This window comes from Lithobates pipiens, unplaced genomic scaffold (genome assembly GCF_037356315.1).
Source record: "Lithobates pipiens isolate NorthernLeopardFrog02 unplaced genomic scaffold, aLitPip1_a1.2 Scaffold_13, whole genome shotgun sequence".
Taxonomy (NCBI): domain Eukaryota; kingdom Metazoa; phylum Chordata; class Amphibia; order Anura; family Ranidae; genus Lithobates; species Lithobates pipiens.
The window spans coordinates 481099168-481127019 of record NW_027507718.1 but is presented as its reverse complement, the minus strand read 5'-3'; the positions used below and the strand labels follow the sequence as shown (position 1 = coordinate 481127019).

The following is a 27852-nucleotide window of genomic DNA, read 5'->3' as shown; positions in this document are numbered from 1 at the left end:
AAGAGAGATAGATGGGGGAGATGGGAAAGTAGGAGAGAGATTGAGGAAGTGGCGAGAGAGAGGGGGTGAGAGAAGGAGGGGGCTAAGAGAGAGAAAGATGGAGGATGAGAGAGGGAGATGGGTGTAAGAGAGAATGGGGGGGTGAGTGAGGGGTGGCAGAGAAGGGGGTGCGGGGAAAGAGAGGGGTGGCGAGAGAGGATGGTGGGGGGTGACAGAAAGGGGGTGAGAGAGGGGAGTAGGGCATCATAGAGTGAGGGGGTGGGGGTGAGTGAGAGAGAGAGGGGAGTGGGGGTGAGAGATATAGGGGAATGGAAGAGGGGGGTGAAGTGGGAGGGGTGGGAGGGTGAGGAAGTAAGGGGTGAGAGAGAGAGAGAGGAAAGTGGGGGATGAGCGGGAGAGGCGAGGGAGAGGGGGTGAGAGAAAGAGGGGGAGTGAAAGAGAGGGGGGATGGGGTGAGAGAGAGGGGGGTAGGGGGTGAGAGAGAGACGGGGTGTGAGAGAGAGAGAGAGAAGAGTGAGACTCCCCTTTCCCCCTTATCACCATCCCCTGACTCCTTACCCCTCAGATGTTTCCTGCACATCCTGTCCAGGCACAGAGGGGGCTCTGCCATCCTCACTAGGGTCACAGACCAAGCCGTGTACAGTGCCACATATTGTAAGGATGAAGGATTACTCACTACTTATTCCCCTCATCGCTCCTCCTATCCGGTCCCTTCCCTTATAGTCAGCCTCCTCCTGGTTTCTCGAGTTCTTCCTTGCTGCTTAAATTATCTGCCTCTCACAGGGCCCCCTACTGATCTCCAGCGCTGCCTCTGTCATAAGAAAAAGCGGTGTGCTGGCCTTGTGTCTCCACAGCAGGCAGCCCGTGCAATGCCACCTGTTGTCTGTCGGGGCCTGGTGTCACCCCTCTGGCGGGTGTCATCCGTGTCTGGACCGCACCCCCGTACCCCCATAACAAGATCACTGTCTAGGGGTAGGCTTTTCTGATGCTATATTGCATAACTTGAACTTGGATAGGAGTAGGGTAATTGTGGGTTACTTCAGTAACTTTAGTAGCAACGTGAGGACATTAATCTTCCTTCTAATATTCTGAGCAGGTGTCCTTGCAGAAGCAATTAGTGGACAGAGCTGCCCTGGAAACCGAGCACCATGTCATCTTTGAACAATGCTGACTTTAGCACCCGAGGGATAGCAGCAGCACACAGCCTCAGGGGTCTCTTGCACCAGTTTGTGCTTACTATATCCTTCCAATATCTTCCAGACACCTTTTCCAGTGATCCCCAGATGAACATCCCTCATTCAGCTCCAGCAACTTTCAGTAGAATAGGCTCCCCAGCTGGCTTAGCTGGAACCCTGATGAACAGCTGACACATGGCAGGTCTGCCCCCGAGAGCTGTAGGCTAGGATCTCCTAGTCTAGAACAAGAACCCCTCTGCTCCAGATCTTGGAGTATTTATGCTCTCTCCCAGCCACCATCTGCACACCTTTCACACAGGATTGGCGAGGGTTGCATAAATATTCACCTGCTAATTTTACTCTCCCAGCCCACTATATTCTAGAACCAATCCAGACAGACAGGGAGAAGCAGTCAATCCTGCAGTCAGTGAAACACAGAATAGACCAAAACAATCTAGAAGTCTGCTATATTAATGACAGTGGATGCAAGCATATAGGGAACAGTGACATTACTGCAGGGAATGTCATGGGTCTTTTAGAAGAGAGGAGCACAGTCTATATCTGGAAGTGTATCTAGCAGCTGACTTGGATAATGAGTAAGTGGTGATCTGGAGACTGCAGTTTGGGCAGTTGAGTGGTCAGATAGGTTCCATGGACACAATCTCTGGGAGGTTTGGGCTACCATAATGCAGTCCTCTTACATGGCACTGGGCTTGTCTATGGACCAGACCTGAAACCACCAAAACTGTAATATGCACATATGTAATGTTTGCTCCTGACCAGGCCTAATGACAAAGATGGTCTAGGAATCTCAAAAAGTAACAGAGCCTGTGGGAAGCTAATCAGGTGACTGGACTGGGAACTGGTTTAGCACCCTGGTCCAAATGTCACCATCCTGTAAGTGGTGGTGAAACTCTCTTACTATAGGACCCTGGTTGGAGGTACCTTGCCAGGACTCCCCACAGCTAGGGGGTACTACATGCATCTGAATGAGCTGTGATATTGATCAGCATGACACAGCTGAGGTATGTGAACAGAGTCAAAGTTTGTGAGGGAGTTGGTAACAGGACGTAGGTAATATGATTAGTCAGATTTATTAATTGGTAACAACTACTTCCTATAAGTGTGTCCAGAGTGCTGGGGTTGGCTGCACCCCCTCAGATTTCTGTCATGTCCCCCCAGGACCAGTGATGTCAGTATCAGGAAGTGGAGGGGCCAATGCATAGCCTTGGTGATCCCAAATTGGCATGGCTGCACAGTGCTCTTATCCTTATCCAGAGCCCCACATCATTCATTTCTGTGGTGCATGTATCAAGTTATTTGTGGCTTTGGTGCTGGCCACCAATCCCATCCACACCATGGAAACAGATGGAGTTGATCCAGGTTGGGATTTCAGAAGAAGGTGGAAGTACTGAATCCTACTATATATATTCTGTCTCCTGCCCCTAACATAATGGTGCAATTGTGATGAAAATTTAAAAGGTGGACTCTTTTTGATGAAAGGAGGACTGTTGTTAGGGGGCGACTTTGATATGTTGGAGGCTGGCTCTGATTTGATGGCGGCTGGCTCTGATTTGATGGCGGCTGACTCTAATGTGATGGGCGCTAATTCTAATATGATAGGGGCTGACTCTAATGTGATGGAGGGACTGACTTTGTCCCACCTTTTTTCTCCTTGCTTTAGCCTCCATTCATCACATGTACTGTATTCTGCTGGAGCTAGGCACACTATGATTTTTTTTAACCTTCCTGATTTTCATCTGGTGTGATCTGCACAAGTCTGGGATTTCTATGATCTGCAATATGCCATTTGGATAGATTCACTGTCTGCCACACTACTGAGAGTGTAAGTTAAGCTATCTCACCACAGCTGGGTCAGTTATAGAGATCAAACTTTCAGTGCTTAGATTTCGGAAGCAGGACAGGGATACTAATATGAAGGAGGGGTTCTAATGTGACTGGGGACTCTGATGTGAAGGGGGGGCTCTGATGTGATAGGGGAAGTCTGATGTGAAGGGTGCCAACTCTGATGTGATGGCAGGAATGCTAATGTGAAGGAGGCACTACCCCATGTAGTGCCAAGGAGAGGGTAACATCATTATCCAGTGCAGATGTAAATGTCCTTCAGCCCAAAAAATTGTTGTTCACTCCTGCACCACCTCTGCATTACCCAGAAGCAATGTCAGGATTAGTTCCAGGTCATGATTTGTGGAACAGAAGTGACCCAAGTGAACAGGGTATACTGGCCTCATCACATCTCTATCACACTGTATGACTTGGAGAGTCAGAAAAACAGGGTGCTGGAGAGGATAAAACAAAGGTGCGCTAAGAGTATGACCCCTGACTTTTTCTACTGCACCCCAGATCAGACAGGCAAAATCCAACCTTGGAATAATGGCTGTAATGAGGATATATTATGGCCCCCACTGACCGCAAAATTAAATAGGACCTGAGTTCTGTTCAATAAAATGCAGGAAGAGGACACGGCACTAGTCACCATTACTGCCTGTGTTCTCCTTGCAACTGACTTACAATAGAAGAAAGTGTGACTATTAGTATAATGCGTCTACCAAGGGGTTGTTGGCAATTTAGCACTCCAGTGTGGCTCCGTTATGGCTGCTTACATCCAGCAGCTTCCCGGTGCAGCTTTGCATGGAGATTAGGATTGATATGCCTACACCTATATTAATGCAGTGAGTGCATACATTTTGTTATGTTTTATTTTTATAATAATAAATTGCTACACTTAGATGGTGGTGCCCTCTTTCTTCTATTTAATATACGTGCACTAGGTTTCACTCAAGACTTAGACATTGAGGAGCTGCAACTATCATTAAGCGACTTTGTTTTTACTTAAAGCGGAGGGGCGTTTAAAAAAAAAAAAAAAGTCAGCAGCTGCAGCTGCTGACTTAATCAGCCCACTTACCTTTCCAGGGCGCCCGCGATGTCGGCCGCCCGAGGCCGACCCGTCCCTCGGCTCTCGGGTCCTGGCGCCGCCATTCCTTGTAAGGGAAACAGGCAGTGGAGCCTTACGGCTTCACTGCCCGTTTCCTACTGCGCATGCGCAAGTCACGCAGCGCTTTGTGAATGGGACGCGCTGTGTTCTGGAACACACAGTTCCCAGAACACAGCGCGACCCATTACCCAGAAGACGCCGCATGGAGGAGAGAAGAAAGAAGATCTCCGCGGAGGAGGAAGAGGAAGATTAGGATTATGTGCCTAGCAACAGGCACTTCTGGTAAGTAAAAAAAAATTTTTTTTGATTTTTATTTTTTTTGATTTTTTTGTAATTTTTCATTTTTTTTTCAGGGTGGCCCTCCACTTTAATTGTCATCCATCCACAAGACTTTTTATGTTTAACCCTTAGGCCAACCTGTCTTCTATTAATAATTGTTCTAATTTTTGTGCCATAATTATTATTTATTTTTTCAATTCAATGCCTTGTTCTGCACAATATAACCACGTGAAAACCCACACTAGAAAAAAAACAAAGAGAAAGAAAAAAGAACAGCTGCTGGCACAGGTTAACAGATATAAACCTACTCCATATAATTAGCTAGAGAAAAACTCACCCAAGCTCTACCGCTATATAGTATAGTTGGTGTGTAGAGTAGTCGGTGCTCTAGCTAATTAAGCTCACAAAAGATCCATAGAAAGTACAGGCCGGCAACTTGAGAGCTTCTCCATAGAAAATATTTATTTGAGCATTATAGCAATAACATCATCCAAAAATGCTGACGCGTTTCCGCCTTAGGCCTTCATCAAAAGTCTTCATGCTTTTGATGAAGGCCTAAGGCCGAAACACGACAGATTTTTGGATGATGTTATTGCTGTAATGCTCAAATAAATATTTTCTATGGAGAAGCTGTCGAGTTGCTGACCTGTATGCCATATAATTCATTCTAGGTGCAGCGCTTATAATAAACAAATGTAAATTTAAATACAAAAGCTATAAATTAATTAAAAATCCAGTCCTTTCAAAAAAATACAGGCATTAGTGATAGTGTGTGTGTGGGGAAAAAAAAAGAGAAGAAAAGTCCACAAAATGTGCAAAAAAATGTGCTTCCCATGAACTCAAGCCAGAAAACACAGTTCCATAAAATAGAATAGAAGATTTAGTATCAGTTGTGAGCTAGTCAGGCTCTTCAGTATTTCACAAAACGGTATTTAAACATGTTTCAGTCCCTGGGAGCTGGCACTTTAAATACACTATAAGGCTCACTATTTGACACTTTGCACTTGGAAAAAGCAAAAGAAAGAACAATGCAAAAGAGAAACATAAAATAAAATGTGGCTTTATTTCTCACTTATTGGTTCAAATTTGTGCTCATATATACATTATAGTAGTAGTTAAAGACAATACCTTTAAGTAACGATACAAGGTGGATATATCCCATATCCAGCCACAAGAGGGGGCCATGAGAATGAGCAAAAAGTAGCAAAACCAAACTGGACCCCAGAACAGTCAGCATGAATTGACAATTGGTTCCTAATATACAGTACAGCTTTTAAAGTGCGGATATAATTACATCAGGTGCACTTATAGGACGGGCCGGGTTTCCAGACAGACTGTCAAGTTCTGATCACCATGGGTCAACATTTTTGTGATAAACAGTTTATTAAGGCACAGTGTGGAAGATTTTCATGGTACAATACACAATGACATGATTATATTAAAAACGGGGGCATTCTATATGTTAAAGTTTACTATTACATTACATTTGACACAGCAGGAGGACTAAGGAGAAGGGAGGGCTGAGTCAAGAACGCAATCGCTAAAATCTCATGTAAGCTTCAACCTGTCAAATCAAATCAGAACTTGTTTTTCATCTTTTCAAATTTGCATCTTTCATTGAGGAACACCTGGTGATCCTGCCATGAAATTTTTTGATCAGTTGCTTCCTGTTCTAGGGTGACAACTGCCTCCCAATTGTGCTCCTGTGTGGTCACCTGCACCCCCTGGTGGAGGCTACAAGGAGCCATGCTGACACATAGGGGTTGATTTAATAAAGACAAATAGACTGCACTCTCCAAGAGCAGTTGCTCCAGTAGCTTAATAAATGAGGTAAAGATTCCCTTTGCAAAGAATACCCAATCACATGAAAGGAAAATTAAAAAAAACAGCATTTTTGCTTGCACATAATTGGATGATGAAAGTCAGCAGAGCTTCTGCTCATTTACTAAGATCTGGAGCAACTGTTCTTGCAAAGTGCATAGTCTATTTGTCTTTAGTAAATCAACCCATAGTGTCGCTGCGGTCCACCGTTGTCACTCATCAGGAAGCCCACCCCAAGCAGGGACGTGCAGCCAATGCTGGAATGTGTGCATGTGCACAGAAAGTGTCTGAGATGTAAAAAAAGATGAAAGAGTATTTTATGGAAATAAAATGTGTCAATTGTTTATGATAATGTGGGGTCTGTGTATATAAAATTAGCTGTGCAGATATATTAAGCATTTGCACGGGCACAACCAGAAATTATTGTTTGTAATGTGGTTTTCATCTCCTATGATCATCAGATGCATCTAGTGGCTATAATGCGGTATGTTTCTGAAATGTCTCAATCAAAAAAAAAAAGAAATGCTGCATTAAGGCCACTAGATGGAGCTGAGGCTCATAGGAGATAATCATATTGTAAAAAATATGATCATTCATTGTGCATGTGCGATTGCTTAAAGCGGAGTTCCACACAAAAATTGAACTTCCGCTAATCAGATGCCTCCCCCCCTCCGGTTTCACATTTGACACCTTTCGGGGGGGGGGGGGAGGGAGCATATACCTGTATAATCCAGGTATTTGCTCCCACTTTCAGGGATAGCTCACGGCAGGCTCCGCCGTGATCTATGCCATGTCCGGCATAGCTGCAAGGCTTCACTTCCTGATTCCCTTACCGAAGATGGCGGCACCTCCACCCAAGAGCCGAGAGGCAGATCGGCTTCGGTGAGGCATTGCGGGCCAGGTAAGTGTCCATATTTTACAAGTCAGCAGCTGCAGTATTTGTAGCTACTGACTTTTTAATAAAAAAAAAAAAATTCTGTGAAACTCCGCTTTAAGACATCCACACAGCACATTTTTTATAAATAGACCCCGTAGTGTCTAAGCAAGTCAAATGTCATCCAGTTAGGTAGGAAGTGGATCCCTGGTGCCCAATCAGCAGCCTGGGAGCCGTATACAGTCCTTTTGCCCCTACTATGTGGCTCTCAGGGCTCCTGAAGACATTAGTATGTGTTTCCCTTCCCTAAGTGTTTACTCTTACTTTACTTTGTTTCTGTGCTGTCCAATACTTTTCCTTTTTTTAAGTTGTTTTTTTTTTTTTTTTATCCCTCTGATCTTTTATAATGGATCCTGCCGAGAGAAATATCAAATGCGGCACAAGTATTTTAACCACATGCGACCACCCCATGCACGTATATGGCGACAGGACGGCCACTCTGCGCCAGATCACGTACATGTACATGATTCGGCATTTCCGGGTAGGGGTTGCGTGTCACACAATCTGTGCTATGATTCAGTACAACACAAGTCGGTCAGCAGATCCTGGCCAATGATTTGTGGGTGGGACCTGCTGATTGGCTTAACAATTCACAGTACAGAGCTCTGTGTTTACTACAACACAGGGCTCTGTACACGGAGCAGCAATGTGGCTGAGTTTTTCTCCCTGGTAAATCAGTCACATCAATTAGTAAAAGCAGCATTAAGTGCACACATTACACATTGTTAGGCACATTCTTAGACCCCTTGATGTTGACCCCCATCCCGGCCAGAGTCATTAGTATAGTGACCAGGGTTACCAACCATCAGTAAATTTACGGACAATTTGTAAAAATCTGTGATTTTCAGAACTGTCTGTACATATCAGGGGCAGTCAATTTGTTATGCTGTATTGACTTTTTAAGTATAAACCGGGGAAATTACCTGTTATGTGTATTGCCAGTGTTTCCATACTGTGTTTATCGGTTGTTTTGGTTTTTAATAGGAGTTCTGTCATTTTTTTAGGTTATCAGTAAAAATGTGCTCCGTCAGTAAATTTTCCATGTTTTGTCACAAAAAAATGCTGCAGGAGGTTGGCAACACTGACAGTTACAGTGTGTAGTATTGTCACTGATCACTGTATTAGTGTCACAGGTGATGTCAGTGTCAGTTAGTCAGTTTCCACCCAGTGTCAGTTATCCTCATATTGGCCACCACACTATCACAGTCCCATTATAACCACCATTACTAGTATAAAAAAAAGTCCAGTATTTGTACCATGGTTTTTAGATGCTATAACTTTCATGCAAACCAATCAATAGACACTTATTTTGGCCTAAATTTATGAAGAAATTTAATTTTATTTATTTTTTTATTAGATATGTTTTATAGCAGAAAGTAAAAAATATTGTTTTGTTTGTTTTTTTTTCAAAATTTTTAGTCTTTTTTCATTTATAGAATAAAAAAAAGCCCAGTTTTGATCAAATACCACCAAAAGAAAGCTTTATTTGTGTGAAAAAAATTATATAAATTTAACTTGTGTACAGCGTTGCATGACCGTGCAAATTACCTGTTAACGTAGCACAGTGTCGAATAGCAAAAAAATGCTCTGGTCATGAAGGGGATAAAATCTTCCGGAGGTCAAGTGCTTAAGAGGGCTACATGTGGAAGCATTGATTTTTAATGGGGTTGTAATAACAGTGATCTCTAGCAGTCCCATGTAATGTCTCCATAAAGTGGTTCTAAAGACTGAAGGTTTTGCATTCTCTGCATTAAGATTAAAAAAAAAAAACCTTCAATATGCAAGTCCTTCTCCCCCACAGAGATGTGCATTAGAGCAGCAGCTCTCTTCCTCCTCATTGGCTCAGACACAGTAGTGGGAGCCAGTGAGAAGGGAGCAGGGGGTGTGTCTATGGACACGTAGAGCTGGCTTTTGAGTGAGCCGCATGAGTGCTCCCATAGCAATCAGCTTGCTATGGGACCACGAACTTGGGGGAAGGAGCCTGGAGCGCAAGCAGGGTACTCCAGTAGAGGAGGATCAGGGCTGTATGACATGTTTGTTATTTTTTTTTTTATTCTTTATTTTTATGTTTACAATTACTTTAAGAATGTCCCCAAACTCCAACAACTGTAGAATGTTTGCAGTCTCTGACCATCTCCTGAACCATATCTGCAGTCTCTTACCATCTCTTGCACTATACCTGTAATCTGTGACCATCTCCTGCACCATATCTGTAGTCTATGACCATCTCCTACACCATATCTACAGGCTATGACCATCTCCTGCACCATATCTGCAGTCTATGACCATCTCCTGCACCAAATTTACAGGCTATGACAATCTCCTGCACCATATCTGCAATCTATGACCATCTCCTGCACCATATCTACAGGCTATGACCATCTCCTGCACCATATCTGCAATCTATGACCATCTCCTGCACCATATCTGCAGTCTGTGACCATCTGCTGCACCACACCTGTAGTCTGTGACCATCTTCTGCACCATATCTGCAATCTATGACCATCTTCTGCAGCATATTTGCAGTCTCTGACCATGTCCCTGTTGCATGTCTACAGTCTCTGTCAGCTTTCTATAGCATTATATTTATGGAATACTTTGCTTGGCTCTTTGGCGATGTCAGGGACCACACTTGAGGTCCCCCTATATAAAGAAAGTTGACCTCTAGTGGTTTAGATCTACTTTAGTCATATGTGTTTTGAGGGGATTGACTTTTAACCATTAGGAGTGGATCAGGTTAGTTTTCAAGCTGTATTATGGGTCCAACGCGGAATAAAATCTTATGTGCCATGAAGTCCTAAGGTATGAACTGAGCCAGAAGCATTCTGAAATTGGAGCTGATATAATTTATATCAGGTAGATGTACTCATTGATCCCTATAAACATGCTTCGATGTTCATAATTCCACATTTTTATCCTTTGCTCGGCTTATAGTCACTGAGCCTTAGTTAAACGTATCTGTATTAATCATAAACTTCAAGACACAGCTGGTTGATAATGGTCACATAATGATTTTCTATTGTCTTGTATAATATTTACAACTAATACTTTGATGCTACTCCTAAAATAAGTTATTATCATACTATTTCCTTAACACAGTTTTCTGGTTCACATTGTCTGTCTTCTGTCAGCATCGGACAGGCTGTTCCGTTGTTGGCTGGTTTCAGGCGTATGTACCTGGTCCTGGTCTTCACCCCATTAGATATGCAGCTTCCTTTACAGAGACCCCAGGAAGACCAGACAGAGACCTCACAATCCAGGGGTGTTCCTGAAATACACAAACAAATGTAGAAAATGCCAGTCATACACAGCAAAAAAAGCATTCACCAAGCGCATACTGCATCTTGTCACTAGATGGAGCTTGAAACCAAAGTAAAATAATGCCACACCACATTGTAAGGAACTTTAAAATATCTTACATGGGTGCTCAACCTGTGGCCTTCCAGCTGCTGTGGAACTACAAGTCCCATTATGAATCTGCCTTTGGTATTCATGCATTTAACTGTCAACCTTACAATGCCTCATTGGTCTTGTAGCTCCGCAACATCTGGAGGGCCACAGGTTGAGCGCCCATGTAACTAAGACATCATGTTGGCATATATTTTTATTTGCACTTTGTTTGTATGGGTGCAAAATTTGGATGACTATGCGAAAAAACATATTTATGTCCTGGTAGGCTCTACGTCATTTTCTTCAACTCACCCAGTGCCACATACTGCTCCACCTGCTGTCCAAATCACTGACTGTATGAACAGTGGGTTTTTGCTCTTCCCCTCTGGGGACTATGGCAGTCCTTTAGGGCAAGCCCGTATCTCAACAAGGCTCAAAGCTTTTGCTGGGGCAGGATCATGCAGGGTGCATTGCTGCTAAAGAACTTGCTACTAACTTCCAAAGTTACCTCTACCCAGCAGCCTCCCAATACCTCTATCTAGGACTAGGAGCCAACCATTTTGGTAACCAACTCATGATTTGTGGCTATTGTTAAAGAGGAAGTCTCACCTAACTTTTATCTTAGTTACTCATGTCCCCAAGGGAACAAGTGCATGTAGCTTTCTAGGTGGCCTAGATGCTAAGCTAGAGTTACCAACAGCACTTCTTTCTCTCCGAGCACACATCTGATGAGGAGATGAATATGTAATGAACGCTGACTAGTGCTTGCTCAAGATGAGAGCCATCACTAGAAATGCTGGCGGTCATGTCAAATACCTTGCCAGTAAAAAAAAAAAGACCTTTCTTACATAGTTACATAGTAGGTGAGGTTGAAAAAAGACACAAGTCCATCAAGTCCAACCTATGTGTGTGATTATATGTCGGTATTACATTGTATATCCCTGTATGTTGTGGTCATTCAGGTGCTTATCTAATAAGGAAGGGAATTCCACATCCTTGCCGCTCTTATAGTAAAGAAACCTCTTTTCTTCTAATTTTAATGAGTGGCCATGCGTCTTGTTAAGACAGACACGTTCTAAGTAGGCTATCTTACACTTTGGCCCCCTGACACACAGACCCAGCTGACAACCATTTTCCCTGTTACACCCTCTCTTTGTCTCTAAAGAATAACAGGCTCGGCCTCTCAATTCTCACAGTTAAAACGAGGGTTGGAACATGGGACCTGTGTGCCGGAGTTACGGCCAGACTCATGCCATATCAAGAGGGAGGGAACAAAGATTTTGGTAGCTTAGGGAAATGGTCAGTGTGCATAACACCAATGTTCCCAACAAGCATGCCCCACGGGAGCACTCACTAAAAGGGGGTTCAATTTGTAGCCGTAATTATTGTTGAGCTCTGCCCAGGACTGGACTGGGACAAAAATTTGGCCCTGGACTTCATCCAGACCAGCCCACTTTAATTTTGCAAACAAGCAAAAAACAGTATATAAAACTATACGCAATTGTGCAAATTCATGCATTTCACTTATTCTCCTCTGTATTTTTCTCATCTGTCTCATATCACTGTATGAAGTTGAGGGCGAGCCACGCAGCCATTACTTTGTCACTGAAACCGGCCCACTGAGCCATCGGCCCACCGGGAAACTCCCTGTAGTCCCAATGGCCAGTACATGCCTGGCTCTGCCTGTGATCAACAATAATAATGTCCATAAATTGGGCTTCTAGCAGGGGAGGGGCTTAGCTTAAGCCAAATTTTGTTTTTTAGTTTTTTATTTTGTGTAAAGTGAGGCTAGAGTTGAGGTTTAAAGAATAACCAGTGACTGAGCCTACACCAGTTGACTTGAAATAACTGATGGACTGAAAAGGTTATATATACAGTACACATACACTCTGTATATGTATATAATGTGTATAGATACACACTGTATATGTTCTAAATTGAATGTGTGTTTCATCTTAACCTAACAGAATGGTAAGTGCTTTACCTGAGATATTTTCGTCTATTTCGTTTCCTGTAGTCGTCACATTTGAAGTAATATCAAGAAAGGACATTATCTTGCCTTTGAGTTTTGTAAATGTCACTTTTGCAATTGGCGGCAGGCTCTTTAGTCGGGGATAAAAGAATGAGTTTGCCGGATGATTTGGTGAGGAAGATGTAATCTGCCAATGAAAGAGAATGATTTTGACATTTGCATTTTTATTTCGCAAAGTGATAAGACGGAACTTCAAACAACTCTGAATACCCTAGACATTTTGTAGCTCTTTCCGTGGTGAGTATGATAAAATTCTGAAGGAAAGGCACACATATAATTATTCCACAGAATACCATGTAAAGGCTAAAACAATATATTTTGGAATAGATTTATATGCTCAATGCATAAAAGAAGATTACTTGCTATGGATGTGTTCAGATGATTTTAAAGAAAAACCTCTGTTAGCAAAGAAAAATCTTGTTTTATGAAATGCATAATAACTAATGTCTAACCGGTAAAATCGTTTTTATTTCCGTGTATGTCAAAGAGACGCAATGCTTTCCTCAGGGCTGGATCATACAGGGTGAATTGGTGCCTTCAAAGCCACCTAACCCATCAGCCTCCACAGCCACCTCTACTCAAAGGTCATTATGATTGTTCATGATTTATGGCTATCCTCATGGCCTGTACATACTATCTGAAAATCGTCTAAAATACCACTTTCAAAGCAATTGTACAATAATTGGATCGTTAGTACGGAGCTTTCGAGAACCGATCATGACAGTTCATCATATATTATCTGATCAGCAAGCACAAAACATTTTCTCGTATGATAACAGATTGTACAATTTTTGTCGAATCAGTTCAGTTGTCGTCCAAAAATACAATACAAATACACAACAACACATGACATCACTTCCAATATTTATTCTGTCGTATGAGAATTTTATTTAGTAACCTCTCCATTTTCGATATGCAGCTAGCATGCAAAAAAAACATGGACGATCTGTTGTTCGAATTTCCGACCGTGTGTGCGGGCCATAAAAGAGACCCAGTCACCAACTTTAAAAACTGCAGGCAAAACTACAGATACAGTGCCTTGTGAAAGTATTCGGCCCCCTTGAACTTTTCAACCTTTTGCCACATTTCAGGCTTGAAACATAAAGATATAAAATTTTAATTTTTTGTGAAGAATCACCAACAAGTGGGACACAATTGGGAAGTGGAACGAAATCTATTGGATATTTTAAACTTTTTTAGCAAATAAAAAACTGAAAAGTGGTGTGTGCAAAATTATTCGGCCCCTTTACTTTCAGTGCAGAAAACTCACTCCAGAAGTTCTGTATAAATGCACCTGCTCTGTGATAGTCTCAGGGTTCTGTTGAAAGCACAGAGAGCATCATGAAGACCAAGGAACACACCAGGCAGGTCCGTAATACTGTTGTGGAGAAGTTTAAAGCCGGATTTGGATACAAAAAGATTTCCCAAGCTTTAACCACTTGCCGACCGCCTCACGCCGATGTACGTCGGCAGAATGGCACGGGCAGGCATAAGCACGTACATGTACGTGCTTTGCCTCCCGCGGGTCGGGGGCCCGATCGGGCCCCCGCCCGGTGCCTGCGGCGGTCGGTTTTCGTTCGGGAGCGATCCCGGACGAGGGGACGGCCATTCATTCATGGCCACCCCCTCGCGATCGCTCCCGACGAATGGAAATCCCCGGTGACATCACTTCCTCTCCTGTAATGTAAACACAGGAGAGGAAGTGATGTATTCTCTCCTCCGTGTCGGTATTTTTCGTTCCGACACGGAGGAGAGCGGATCAGTGAGTTGCACCAACACATCCCACACACAGTAGAACATGCCAGGCACACTCACACCCCCCCTTTACCCCCCGATCACCCCCCCAATTACCCCTGCCCCCCAGTCACAGTGACACCAATGTCATTTTTTTTTTTTTTTTTTTTTTTTTTTGCATTGGTGTCATTTGTGACTGTAATAACTGTTAGGGCAGTTAGGGTTAGCCCCCTTTAGTTCTAATGTACCCCCCTAACCCCCCCAATAAAGGTTTAACCCCGTGATCACCCCCCGTCGCCAGTGTCACTAAGGCTGGGTTCACATTGCAGCGGTTTATGAGAACGAATGTGATTCGCACCGCACTGCAGTGCAAATCACATCCGATCTCTGTGCGATTCGAGTTCAGCCATTCGCCGCACCCGCCGCACCCGCCACACCCGCCGCACCCGCCGCAAATTCGCACGGGACCCTTTTTTTGGCCCGCAGCAGAATCGGATCGCATGGGTGTTCACACCATGCGATCCGAGTTTGCAGATCGCACTGCGATATGCGAACTGATCTGGGGGTGTCAGTAACATTTCACTGACACTCCCAGCAGTTCGCATAGGGCAGTGTGAACTGCCGCCGGGAGGCATGCGATGCGGGAACCCGCCGCGGATTCGCGGCGTTTCCGCATCGCTCCAGTGTGAACCCAGCCTAATAAGCGATCATTTTTCTGATCGCCGTATTAGTGTCACAGGTGACGCTAGTTAGGCAGGTAGGTATTTAGGTTCGCCGCAGCTTTTTATAGCGCTAGGGACCCCCATATACTACCGCATAAAGCCCCCTGATTGCCCCCTAGTTAACCCTTTCACCAGTGATCACCATATAACTGTTACAGGTGACGCTGGTTGGTTAGTTATTTTTTTATAGTTTCAGGGCACCCGCCATTTATTACCTAATAAAGGTTTAACCCCCTGATCACCCGGCAGGTGTCATTTGTGACTAATAACTGTTAGGGCAGTTAGGGTTAGCCCCCTTTAGTTCTAAGGTACCCCCCTAACCCCCCCAATAAAGGTTTAACCCCGTGATCACCCCCCGTCGCCAGTGTCACTAAGGCTGGGTTCACATTGCAGCGGTTTATGAGAACGGATGTGATTCGCACCGCACTGCAGTGCAAATCACATCCGATCTCTGTGCGATTCGAGTTCAGCTATACAGATAGTATGGCTGAATTCGTGTCGCACCCGCCGCACCCGCCGCAAACTCGCACGGGACCCTTTTTTTGGTCCGCAGCAGAATCGGATCGCATGGGTGTTCACACCATGCGATCCAAGTTTGCAGATCGCACTGCGATATGCGAACTGATCTGGGGGTGTCATTAACATTTCACTGACACTCCCAGCAGTTCGCATAGGGCAGTGTGAACTGCCGCCGGGAGGCATGCGATGCGGGAACCCGCCGCGCATTCGTGGCGTTCCCGCATCGCTCCAGTGTGAACCCAGCCTAATAAGCGATCGTTTTTCTGATCGCTGTATTAGTGTCACAGGTGACGCTAGTTAGGCAGGTAGGTATTTAGGTTCGCCGCAGCTTTTTATAGCGCCAGGGACCCCCATATACTACCGCATAAAGCCCCCTGATTGCCCCCTAGTTAACCCTTTCACCAGTGATCACCATATAACTGTTACAGGTGACGCTGGTTGGTTAGTTATTTTTTTATAGTTTCAGGGCACCCGCCATTTATTACCTAGTCTCACTAGTGTACCCCTAAATTTAGGGGTGTCTACTTTCTAAAATGGGGTCATTTGGGGGGGGGGGTTTGTGCCATCTTGGCATTTTATGGCCTTCAAAACTGTAACGCCCTTAGAAAGCCTGAAGGCGGTGCTTGGTTTTTGGGGCCCCGTACGCGGCTAGGCTCCCAAAAAGTCCCACATATGTGGTATCCCCGTACTCAGGAGAAGCAGCAGAATTTATTTTGGGGTGTCATTTCACATATGCCCATGGCATGCGTGAGCAATATATCATTTAGTGACAACTTTGTGAAAAAAAAAAAAAGTTTGTAATTTTCCCGCAACTTGTGGCAAAATATAAAATATTCCATGGACTCAACATGCCTCTCAGCAAATAGCTTGGGGTGTCTACTTTCTAAAATGGGGTCATTTGTGGGGGTTTTGTGCCATCTTGGCATTTTATGGCCTTCAAAACTGTAATAGGTAGTGAGAAGTGAACTCAAAAAATTACGCCCTTAGAAAGCCTGAAGGCGGTGCTTGGTTTTCGGGGCCCCGTACGCGGCTAGGCTCCCAAAAAGTCCCACATATGTGGTATCCCCGTACTCAGGAGAAGCAGCAGAATTTATTTTGGGGTGTCATTTCACATATGCCCATGGCATGCATGAGCAATATATCATTTAGTGACAACTTTGTGAAAAAAAAAAAAAAAAAAAAAAAGTTTGTAATTTTCCCGCAACTTGTGGCAAAATATAAAATATTCCATGGACTCAACATGCCTCTCAGCAAATAGCTTGGGGTGTCTACTTTCTAAAATGGGGTCATTTGTGGGGGTTTTGTGCCATCTTGGCATTTTATGGCCTTCAAAACTGTAATAGGTAGTGAGGCGTGAAATCAAAAATTTACGCCCTTAGAAAGCCTGAAGGCGGTGCTTGGTTTTCGGGGCCCTGTACGCGGCTAGGCTCCCAAAAAGTCCCACATATGTGGTATCCCCGTACTCAGGAGAAGCAGCAGAATTTATTTTGGGGTGTCATTTCACATACGCCCATAGCATGTGTGAGCAATATATCATTTAGTGACAACTTTGTGTAAAAAAAAAAAAAAAATTTTTTTTTTGTCATTATTCAATCGCTTGAGGCAAAAAAATAAAATATTCAATGGGCTCAACATGCCTCTTATCAATTTCCTTAGGGGGTCTACTTTCCAAAATGGGGTCATTTGGGGGGGTTTTGTACTGCCCTGTCATTTTAGCACCTCAAGAAATGAGATAGACAGTCGTAAACTAAAAGCTGCGTAAATTCCAGAAAACGTACCTTAGTTTGTAGATGTGACAACTTTTGCGCAAACCAATAAATATACAATTATTGACTTTTTTTTTACCAAAGACATGTGGCTGAATACATTTTGGCCTAAATGTATGACTAAAATTGAGTTTATTGGATTTTTCTAATAACAAAAAGTAGAAAATATCATTTTTTTTCAAAATTTGCGGTCTTTTTACGTTTATATCGCAAAAAATAAAAATCGCAGAGGCAATCAAATACCATCAAAAGAAAGCTCTATTTGTGGGAAGAAAAGGACGCAAATTTTGTTTGGGTACAACATTGCATGACCGCGCAATTACCAGTTAAAGCAGCGCAGTGCCAAAGTGTAAAAAGACCTCTGGTCATTTACCAGCAAAATGGTCCGGTCTGAAAGTGGTTAAACATCCCAAGGAGCACTGTGCAAGCGATCATTTTGAAATGGAAGGAGTATCAGACCACTGCAAATCTACCAAGACCTGGCCGTCCCTCTAAATTTTCAGCTCAGACAAGGAGAAGACTGATCAGAGATGCAGCCAAGAGGCCCATGATCACTCTGGATGAACTGCAGAGAACTATAGCTGAGGTGGGAGAGTCTGTCCATAGGACAACAATCAGTCATCTACTGCACAAATCTGGCCTTTATGGAAAAGTGGCAAGAAGAAAGCCATTTCTCAAAGATATCCATAAAAAGTCTCGTCTAAAGTTTGCCACAAGCCACCTGGGAGACACACCAAACATGTGGAAGAAGGTGCTCTGGTCAGATGAAACCAAAATCGAACTTTTTGCCCACAATGCAAAACGATATGTTTGGTGTAAAAGCAACACAGCTCTTCACCCTCAACACACCATCCCCACTGTCAAACATGGTGGTGGCAGCATCATGGTTTGGGCCTGCTTTTCTTCAGCAGGGACAGGGAAGATGGTTAAAATTGAGGGGAAGATGGATGCAGCCAAATAAAGGACCATTCTGGATGAAAACCTGTTGGAGTCTGCAAAAGACCTGAAACTGGGACGAAGATTTATCTTCCAACAAGACAATGATCCCAAACATACAGCAAAATCTACAAAGGAATGGTTCACAAATAAACGTATCCAGGTGTTAGAATGGCCAAGTCAAAGTCCAGACCTGAATCCAATCGAGAATCTGTGGAAAGAGCTGAAAACTGCTGTTCACAAACGCTCTCCATCCAACCTCACTGAGCTCGAGCTGTTTTGCAAGGAAGAATGGGCAAGAATTTCAGTCTCTCGATGTGCAAAACTGATAGAGACATACCCCAAGCGACTTGCAGCTGTAATCGCAGCAAAAGGTGGCTCTACAAAGTATTAACGCAAGGGGGCCGAATAATTTTGCACGCCCCACTTTTCATTTTTTTATTAGTTAAAAAAGTTTCAAAAATCCAATAGATTTAGTTTCACTTCACAATTGTGTCCCACTTGTTGGTGATTCTTCACAAAAAATAAAAATTTTATATCTTTATGTTTGAAGCCTGAAATGTGGCAAAAGGTTGAAAAGTTCAAGGGGGCTGAATACTTTCGCAAGGCACTGTAAATCAAATGTTTAAAAATGCTTACTTACAGCTTTTATCTCTTCCATAAACAATTTGTATTGGCTTACAATGTACTTGAACTTCAGCTTCCATAGCACCGCCCCACTCCTGTCACAAGTCAGAAGAGACCCCCGAAGTCGGAAGAAGACCCCCGGAGCTGCCTAATAAACTACTTTAAAAACCTGTCTAGTGTGTTTTTCTATTGACTTTCTTTCCCCCAGGTGAATAGATAGGGGTATGATGTACCCCATATTTATTCACATAGGGTGGGGGGCCGGGATCTGGGGGCCCTCTTATTAAAGGGGGCTCACGGATTCCGATATGCCCCCTGCTCGCAGACCCTGACAACAAATGGCCAGGGTTGTCGAGAAGAGGCCCTTGTCCTCATCAACATGGGGACAAGGTGCTTTGGGGTGGGGGGCCCGCAGTGTGCCCCTCCTTTCCCAAACCACCCACCCCCTATGTTGAGGGCATGGTACGGTTCGGGGGGAGGCACTCACTCGTCCTCACCCCCTTTCCTGACAGGCCAGCTGCGTGCTCAGATAAGGGTCTTAAAATCCATACCAGACCTAAGGGCCTGGTATGCCCTTGGAGGGGCATTCCCTCTCTCACTCGCTGCGATAGGAAAATGTGTTTTTCCTATTGCAGCCAGCGCGAGATGTACAGTACCCTGTCGCCGAGAAACATTCTCACGGGCAGGTGCTGTAGCTGCCCTGGCGTTGTATTTGGTCCGTCGGACCAGCATACAGACCAACGGGTTTCCCGATAGGAACTGGGTCCGGCAGAGTTCAGGCGGGAAAATTTAAAACATGTTCTATTTCTAAAGTCCATCGGATTTTTGGCAAGCAAAGGTCCAATGGAGCCCACACATGATCGAATTGTCCGACGGATTCGTTCCGTCTGACCTTTGCTGTCAAAAAGTCTGGTCGTGTGTACACGGCATTACTTTACCCGTATTGCCTCCCTTGCCATTTTTTGCTCTCCTAAAGAGCTAAGCTTGGTGAACAGCTTTCAGCATTGGACCTCATCCAGCAGTGTCAGGTACTCCATCATACTCTTCTGCCAGTCCCTACGGCACTACAAAATGTAGGGCAGCCAGGCATCGAACAAACCCTAAATGATGGGGTGTGGAAGATACTTCTGCAAACTTAGTGCTTGAAGAGAGCATAGATCAGTGGTGTGAGCAGTAGGTAAGTATTCTTTTTTTTTTTTTTTTTTTTTGCAGGGAGGACTTTTTTCTTTAAGTTTATGTGTATTCCCAAGGCTGGATTTCCATCACTGTGACCTGTAGACACACAATTTTTGGCAGCCAAAAGAAAAGATGGTGCCCACTGTGCCTAATGGTATATTAAGACATACCTCTGTGACAGTGCCCTGGGGGATGGTAGCATAGTTTGGAGAAGAGAATGTGAATCCACTGTCTGTTCCAGCATCATAGGGATGGAGGTCTAGTGTAATTGACTTTTTCCACTGTTTACCGTTACACAGGTTTAGGCTGTTCACTCCCACAAACCAGTCCGGACTCGGTACAATCCTCACCATAAATGAAACCTAGTGGTAGGAGAACAGAAAGTCAATGAATTGAGTTTTAAAATTAATTGTAATGGTGCAGTTGCTATGTACCAACGTACCAATGTTTATTACATTACTGTACTGAGGATGAGTACTGGCTGGTCCTTAGCCATCCTCCTACAAATCTGCCATAGGATGTGATCCAATTTGGTGGCAGTAGCTGACAGACAAGGGGGCATTTGGATTACCTGTAAGCTTCTCAGAACTATGGATGATACTGCACATATCAAAGCTTCCATTAAATCAAAGGGAAAAAGACTTCTCCATTACACATTGGCCCATTATCAGTATCCATTGTGCTGTTCTAACCATGAATGTGGCCCTGGCTAACACTAGGGTGGAAGCTAGTATGGATATGTGTGTGTCTGAGTATCTAGATCTGCATGTTTTATCTCATTAAAAACTCTGCAAGTACAAAAAATGCCTATTGATCCTGCAGGAAACCCATTGGGCTTCTAACTGCTTGTTCGACAACACAATACCTCTGTAGCAATGAAATCCACTTCAGTGTTTTCAGCTCTGCCCTATTCTCATCTGCTGAACTATAAAACACCTTGTAATAGAGATGAAGAGAGAGTGGGAGGTGTTCTGTAGTCCAACTGAGGTGAACTCATGTGGAGCTGACAACCCGGTGGGGTTGTGTGGAGGGGGGGGGGGGTGTTACCTACCTGACACGTACATGACATAAAATTACCTAAATGACATACAGTGACTTACCTGACATACACTGACCTACCTGACACACACCGACCTATCTGAAATACACTGGGACGGCAGGTGGTGGGGTCGTGTGGAGGGGGGATGTTACCTACCTGACATACACTGACCTATCTGACATACACTGACCTACCTAGCTGACATACACTGACCTACATGACATACACTGACCTATGTGAGATACACTGACCTACCTGGCTGACACTCACTGACCTACCTAACATGCACTGACCTATCTGGCTGACATACACTGACCTACCTGACACACACTGACCTACCTATCTGACATACACTGACCTACCTATCTGACATACACTGACCCACACTGACCTACCTGACCTGGTACCTTGAATATTCTCTTCTGTCCCACTCCCAGCCAACCACGCCTGTTATTCCATTCTCCTGCTGGCTGCTTAACACAGCATGACTCTGGAGGGAGAAGGGGGCATTGCAACGCCGGCTCCATAGGAGAAATCGAGCGCTGCTGCCATTCTCCTGATCTCCAGCTGCTTTCCTCAGGCTGGGCGGCATATCACTCTACCAGTAGTCAGTGCAATGGGAGGTGCCTCAACGGCCGAATCACACAGAAGGTGATTTGGCCGTTGCTGTCCATCCTTTCTCTCCCTTTCTCTACAATAACTGCTGGACCCGCTTAGACACTCGGGCTTATTGGCCCCCACATTCGGGGCTCCAGCCTCAATAGCCACCCCTTCACGACACCTATGCCTAGGGTTCCAGGAACCCTGGTTGAGGAACGCTGGTCTAGTGTATTATTTCACCATAGACAAAAATTTGATTCTAACCTCCAGGGCAGTTCTGATTTCAGTTGGTGGTTTTTGATTAAGTAAGGACAAATAAATACACTGTCACTACTAGGTGTCAACAGCATTGGATTCCCAGGTGCCATTTCCTGAGACCACCAGAGCAACCAGAAAAGGGAATTTGGAAAGCAAATAAAATAAAAGAAAGGGAAAGGAGAAAGAGAATTATGTAGGCGTGTTGCCTGCAGTGTATTAGTTAGGTAGCTGGTTTGCCCAGGCTGGGGAAAGGGTTAACTGTTAGCACCTCAGTTCCTGTTTTTTTTGGCCCTGCCTGTCCACCCTGTGATATAAATAATGGGGGAAGGCTGGGTTATGGGCCCACTCTCGGAAATTTCAAAATCAACATGGAACACTAATGCCCCGTACACACGAGCGGACTTTTCGACATCCAAACTCCGACGGACTGAGTCCGTCAGACTATCCGATCGTGTGTGGGCTGCAACGGACTTTAGCTTCGCTAAAGTCTGACGGACTTTAGAAATGAAGCATGCTTCAAATTTTCCCGACGGAACTCCGCCGGACCCGGTCCCCTTCGAAAAATTCGCTCGTGTGTGTGCTACTCCGACGGACTAAAACCGACGCTAGGGCAGCTATTGGCTACTGGCTATGAACTTCCTTATTCGAGTCGGGTCGTACGTCATCACGTTCGAATCCGTCGGAGTTTAGTGTGATCGTGTGTGGCCAAGTCCGTTCGGCCGAAAAGTCTGTCAGAACTCCGTCGGAACTCCGGCAGAACTCCTTTGGAAGTCTGTCGGACATAAGTCCTCTCGTGTGTACGGGGCATTAGAGGGTTTACTACGCCAAGTAGTCTGTCAAAACACCTAAAGTCTGGAAAACTGCCAAACCTCGGACGATGCCAGCCATGGACTATCGCCTTGTTAAGGTATGCCTGGGCAGCTTAGGTGAGTTAGATAGGGTTATGTCACATTGGATTGTACTTGTTCTACTTTGCCACAAATGTTCAGTAACATTACATCAACTGTTTTGAAGGCTGTTCTGAAGTTATTTAAAGGGGTGCATGATGGTCTCTGGCGTATGAAAAAACAGGATCAGTAAAACACATGTGGGGTATGAAGAAAAACCACTATGAAGGGTCTACTCAGAGAGATAAGCAGGAGGAGGAATGTGGTTGCTATGAGTAACCAGTAACTAGTGCAAGATACATTGCAGCCGGTGCCTGGCATGGTGGAGGGTCCTCTAGTAGCGAGGGAGTCAGTGATCTGGCTCCCTCTCCAGCGATAAGTTCCCTAAAGGCATCGGGATCGAACCTCCATTATGGAGAACCATACTGTAGCTCAGCTGCATGGAGAGTGAAGAAGTTAAGTAAGTGCACTCATGTGGTCTGCATGTGCATGGCGGGACCCCATTATGTCACTAGGAGCGAGGTGGCAGAGGCACGCTGGACTGGAGAGGACATGGGCTCAGCGGTGTCCCTCCTGCTGTATATGCAATATACATCAGGTGAAGGTGTGCAGTGACACGGGACAGCACAGTGGGACTTTTTATTACTACACACAGTGTAAGGCTCATCTTTATGTCGGGGAACCACCATAATTGATTCCCTGGTCCTATGGCCTTGCCCACTAATCGACTGCCCAAGAAACAGATGAGGAACAGCACAGGGCAGCACAGCGTGAATGTAAGGTGAGGCACCAATGGAGATTACCAGCAAGGTGCCAATGAGAAGAGAGAGGAAACAGACACAGCAGAAGGACACAGTTCTTTAGGTCAGGGGCCCCAAAACTCTCTAAACAAAGAGCTTACTGTTTACTGTTCTTCAAACTTTAGGGAGTAAGGCTGTGGCCAGTGGGGATAGAAAATGTCCTGGCGTCGGTGAGAGTAAACAGTGTCCCATCCTTGGTATGGGGGAGGGAGGTAGAATAGTGCCCCATGAATAGTGTCATTGGAATTAATAGTGCCCCATTGTGGGTGTCAGTGGGAGAAATAGTGCCCCATTGTCAGTGTCAGTGAGAGGAATAGTGCCCCAGTGTGGGTGTCAGTGGGTGGGCTAGTTCCCCATTGTTGGTGTCAGTGGGAGGAATAGTGCCCCATTGTTGGTTTCAGTGGGAGGAATAGTGCCCCAAGGGCTGGGAAAAGGCAAGCAAAGGTCTCCCAGGCTGCAGTCTGGAGACCACTGCTTTAGGTGATCATTTTTACAGGGTAGCAAAAAAGTGTATGGCACATTTAGCTAGTACCTTAAAGGGAAGGGTAGGCCTCTCCAGTCACATGCAAAAGAGAATTGTTAAAAAAGGGACCAATATTTCCATTGCCTGCATGGCAGCAGGTCTTGGTGCTCACCAGTTTCAGCCCAACCATTGATATTTTTCACAAATAAATATTTGGGTGCTCCCTCTTTCCAGTTCTCTTTATTGTGACAATTTGATGCAAAGTTTAAAAGCATCTAAAGTCCAATGATCATTTTACTTTTTGAAGAGAATTGGAAGGTGAGAATGGCCGGAATATTTCTCTGTGGAACATACAATTTTTACGGGTTATGAAATAGGCATGGGAGCCACAGCTGGGTTACAAGAAGCACCAATAAGGTTCTTTTCGGGGTGTCTCAGCTCATCTGGTAATAGAGCAAATGAGAAGACAGAGAAGAATGTGCTGAAAGGAGAGGCTGACAAGGGCGGTCCAGGAATTCTTGGTGATGAAAGCACTGACGGATTCATCTTTTGCAATGTTTCTGTTACTGTTGTGTCTGTTGCTAGGCTGCCTCAGTGCTGGTGGTGCTGTTTTTATGGTGTCAGCGATACTCTGTATGTGAAAATAATCCGATCTGTATACTATATACACCTATTACAGCTGAGGAATTTAAAGGGCCGGTGAGACTAAATTACAGTTTGATTAAAGCTAAACTACAGGCAGATATAAAAGGCACAGATTTATGATGGTTTGGTTTGTCATGTAATACTAAATCTCACCTGTGAGGTTGGATCTCATTTATGGGGTTGGATCTTAATTCAGAGGCTGGATCTGATCTGTGAATCTAGAACTCTTGCGTGTGGCTGGATCTCTTATGTGAGGGTGAATCTCAAGTGAAATCTCATTTGAAAGCTGAATCTCAACTCTGAAGCTAGATCTAATGTGTGAGGCTGGATCTCACTTTGAGGCTGAATCTCATCCACGGGCTGGATTTGTCATATGTTTCCCTGTAATTAGGCCTAATCACCAGATTTATTTTATCTTTATTGTATCTATATATGCCCTAGTGGTGGCAATCACATTGAAGCAGAATCACAGAAGTGCATTGTAGCTTCTGCGCCCTCTAGTAGGTAATGTTGTGTAGGTAAAATGTTTTGGCTTGGCTGGCAGCCAAGCCTGTGTTTTATGCTGGGTCTGGTGAGTGATCCAGGGAGGCTGGTATGACTCATCAGGCAGCATCTCTGGTACCTCCCCTTACTTCTGGGACTTGTGAGAAATTTCCAGAAGAATATGAGGGAGGATAGGAGGAGCTGCCTGAGAATTCATGAGAGCACTGACCAATCCCCAAAAGATGGGTTGGCAGGGGGTAGGCCCCCTCAAATACTCAGGGTCAGCCCAGCAGGGCAGGAGAGTTTGGGTGGAAGCTGGATATGGAGTGCTAGGAGGCTTTAGGTGGGCCCTTGAGGCTAACCCCCTAGTCTGGGGGGGTGTTACCTCTGGCCTGGGAGCTCAGGTTCAGGAGGCACCCTCTGAAAACCCAAGGAGGAATCCTGTACAGTGGCACGGGAGAAGGTGTGATGACAGCAGGAGCCAGTAAGCACATCTGGGAGATCTCCAAGAAGAAGAGAGCCGGGTGGGTTGGTGAGGGATACAGTCTGAGAGGACTGAGAGGCAGCCTGAGTGATACAGTCTGGGAGGACTGTGGAAAATTAGCCTAGAGAGCTAGTGAAAGGGGAAGCTGCACCCAGGTGGGCTGGCAGTGCCTGAAGAGGTGGTGCTGGAGTCCGTAGCCACAGAAGGACAGCTAGGCACTAGGACTTTGCTACACAACCAAGGGGCCCGCGGTCCCTGCCTGTAATGGGCATTTGCTACGTCTGACTGAGCTGTTTTGTCAGATCACCTAACAGTGTGTCAGCTAGTCCTGAGAATTTTGTATTGCAAGCAATGTGCTGGAGGAGCTGAGGAGTGTTCAAAAAGACTGTACAGAAGAAGTTGTCCCTAAAGAGTTCTGCTAAAACAAGTGAACTTCCCATAATACCCCTATCCCCGTCCAAGTGTATTCCCCTTTAGTGATGGACGAACTTCCGACGGGACGTTTCGCGAACGCGAAACGCGAACGGACACAAACGTTCGCGAAAACGACCGTTCGCCGCGGGCTCCATTGACTTCAATGGGAGGCGAATTTCGCAAACCTTTAGGTCGAATTTGCGGCCACGGGGTAATTATTAGGGGGTAGCACGTAGTCCCACCACCTGGACAATAGCATAATACATGTATGAGGTGAATTTGGGATCGATAACTACAAGCATTTTTTTTTTATTTGGGAAATTGTTCTGACAATTCAGGACTATGGAGCTAATGAAGGCAATGGAGGAGAGGGAAGGTCAGGGACCAGGGTAGGCAAACAAGAGGGTGCAGGAGATACAGAGCACTGACAGCAGCACCGTAATACAGAGCACTGACATCAGCACCGTGACATACAGCGCTGACAGCAGCTCCGTGACATACAGCGCTGACAGCAGCTCCGTGACATACAGCGCTGACAGCAGCTCCGTGACATACAGCGCTGACAGCAGCTCCGTGACATACAGCGCTGACAGCAGCTCCGTGACATACAGCGCTGACAGCAGCACCGTGACATACAGCGCTGACAGCAGCTCCGTGACATACAGCGCTGACAGCAGCTCCGTGACATACAGCGCTGACAGCAGCTCCGTGACATACAGCACTGACAGCAGCTCCGTGACATACAGCGCTGACAGCAGCTCCGTGACATACAGCGCTGACAGCAGCACCGTGACATACAGCGCTGACAGCAGCTCCGTGACATACAGCGCTGACAGCAGCTCCGTGACATACAGCGCTGACAGCAGCTCCGTGACATACAGCGCTGACAGCAGCTCCGTGACATACAGCGCTGACAGCAGCTCCGTGACATACAGCGCTGACAGCAGCACCGTGACATACAGCGCTGACAGCAGCTCCGTGACATACAGCGCTGACAGCAGCTCCGTGACATACAGCGCTGACAGCAGCTCCGTGACATACAGCACTGACAGCAGCTCCGTGACATACAGCGCTGACAGCAGCTCCGTGACATACAGCGCTGACAGCAGCACCGTGACATACAGCGCTGACAGCAGCTCCGTGACATACAGCGCTGACAGCAGCTCCGTGACATACAGCGCTGACAGCAGCTCCGTGACATACAGCGCTGACAGCAGCTCCGTGACATACAGCGCTGACAGCAGCTCCGTGACATACAGCGCTGACAGCAGCTCCGTGACATACAGCGCTGACAGCAGCTCCGTGACATACAGCGCTGACAGCAGCTCCGTGACATACAGCGCTGACAGCAGCTCCGTGACATACAGCGCTGACAGCAGCTCCGTGACATACAGCGCTGACAGCAGCTCCGTGACATACAGCGCTGACAGCAGCTCCGTGACATACAGCGCTGACAGCAGCACCGTAAGCAGCCCCAGGAGGAAGTCAGCACAGCACAGGGATGGTGTGATCCCCTCATAATAAGAACCCCCAGGAGGAAGTCAGCACAGCACAGGGATGGTGGGAGCCCCTCATAATAAGAACACCCAGGAGGAAGTCAGCACAGCACAGGGATGGTGGGAACCCCTCATAATAAGCAGCCCCAGTAGAAATATGACACCGCTCAACCTCTTCAAAGAGGAGGGTAGGGGCATATAGTACGGTGTGCTTTT

At 45.5% G+C, this 27852-nt stretch overlaps 1 protein-coding gene across 1 annotated transcript in view; it reads right to left on the bottom strand.

Annotated features, from left to right (window-relative positions):
- Positions 1-5454: 5454 nt before the first annotated feature.
- Positions 5455-27852, bottom strand: part of SPON2 (spondin 2) — a 44129-nt gene continuing 21731 nt past the window's right edge. Inside the window, exons 4-6 of the mRNA XM_077477950.1 lie at positions 20238-20429; positions 12540-12714; positions 5455-10433 (exon numbers count right to left, since the gene is read on the bottom strand). Coding sequence (XP_077334076.1) covers positions 10243-10433; positions 12540-12714; positions 20238-20429 — 558 coding nt within the window. The 3' untranslated portion in view covers positions 5455-10242. The remainder of the gene's footprint in view (positions 10434-12539; positions 12715-20237; positions 20430-27852) is intronic.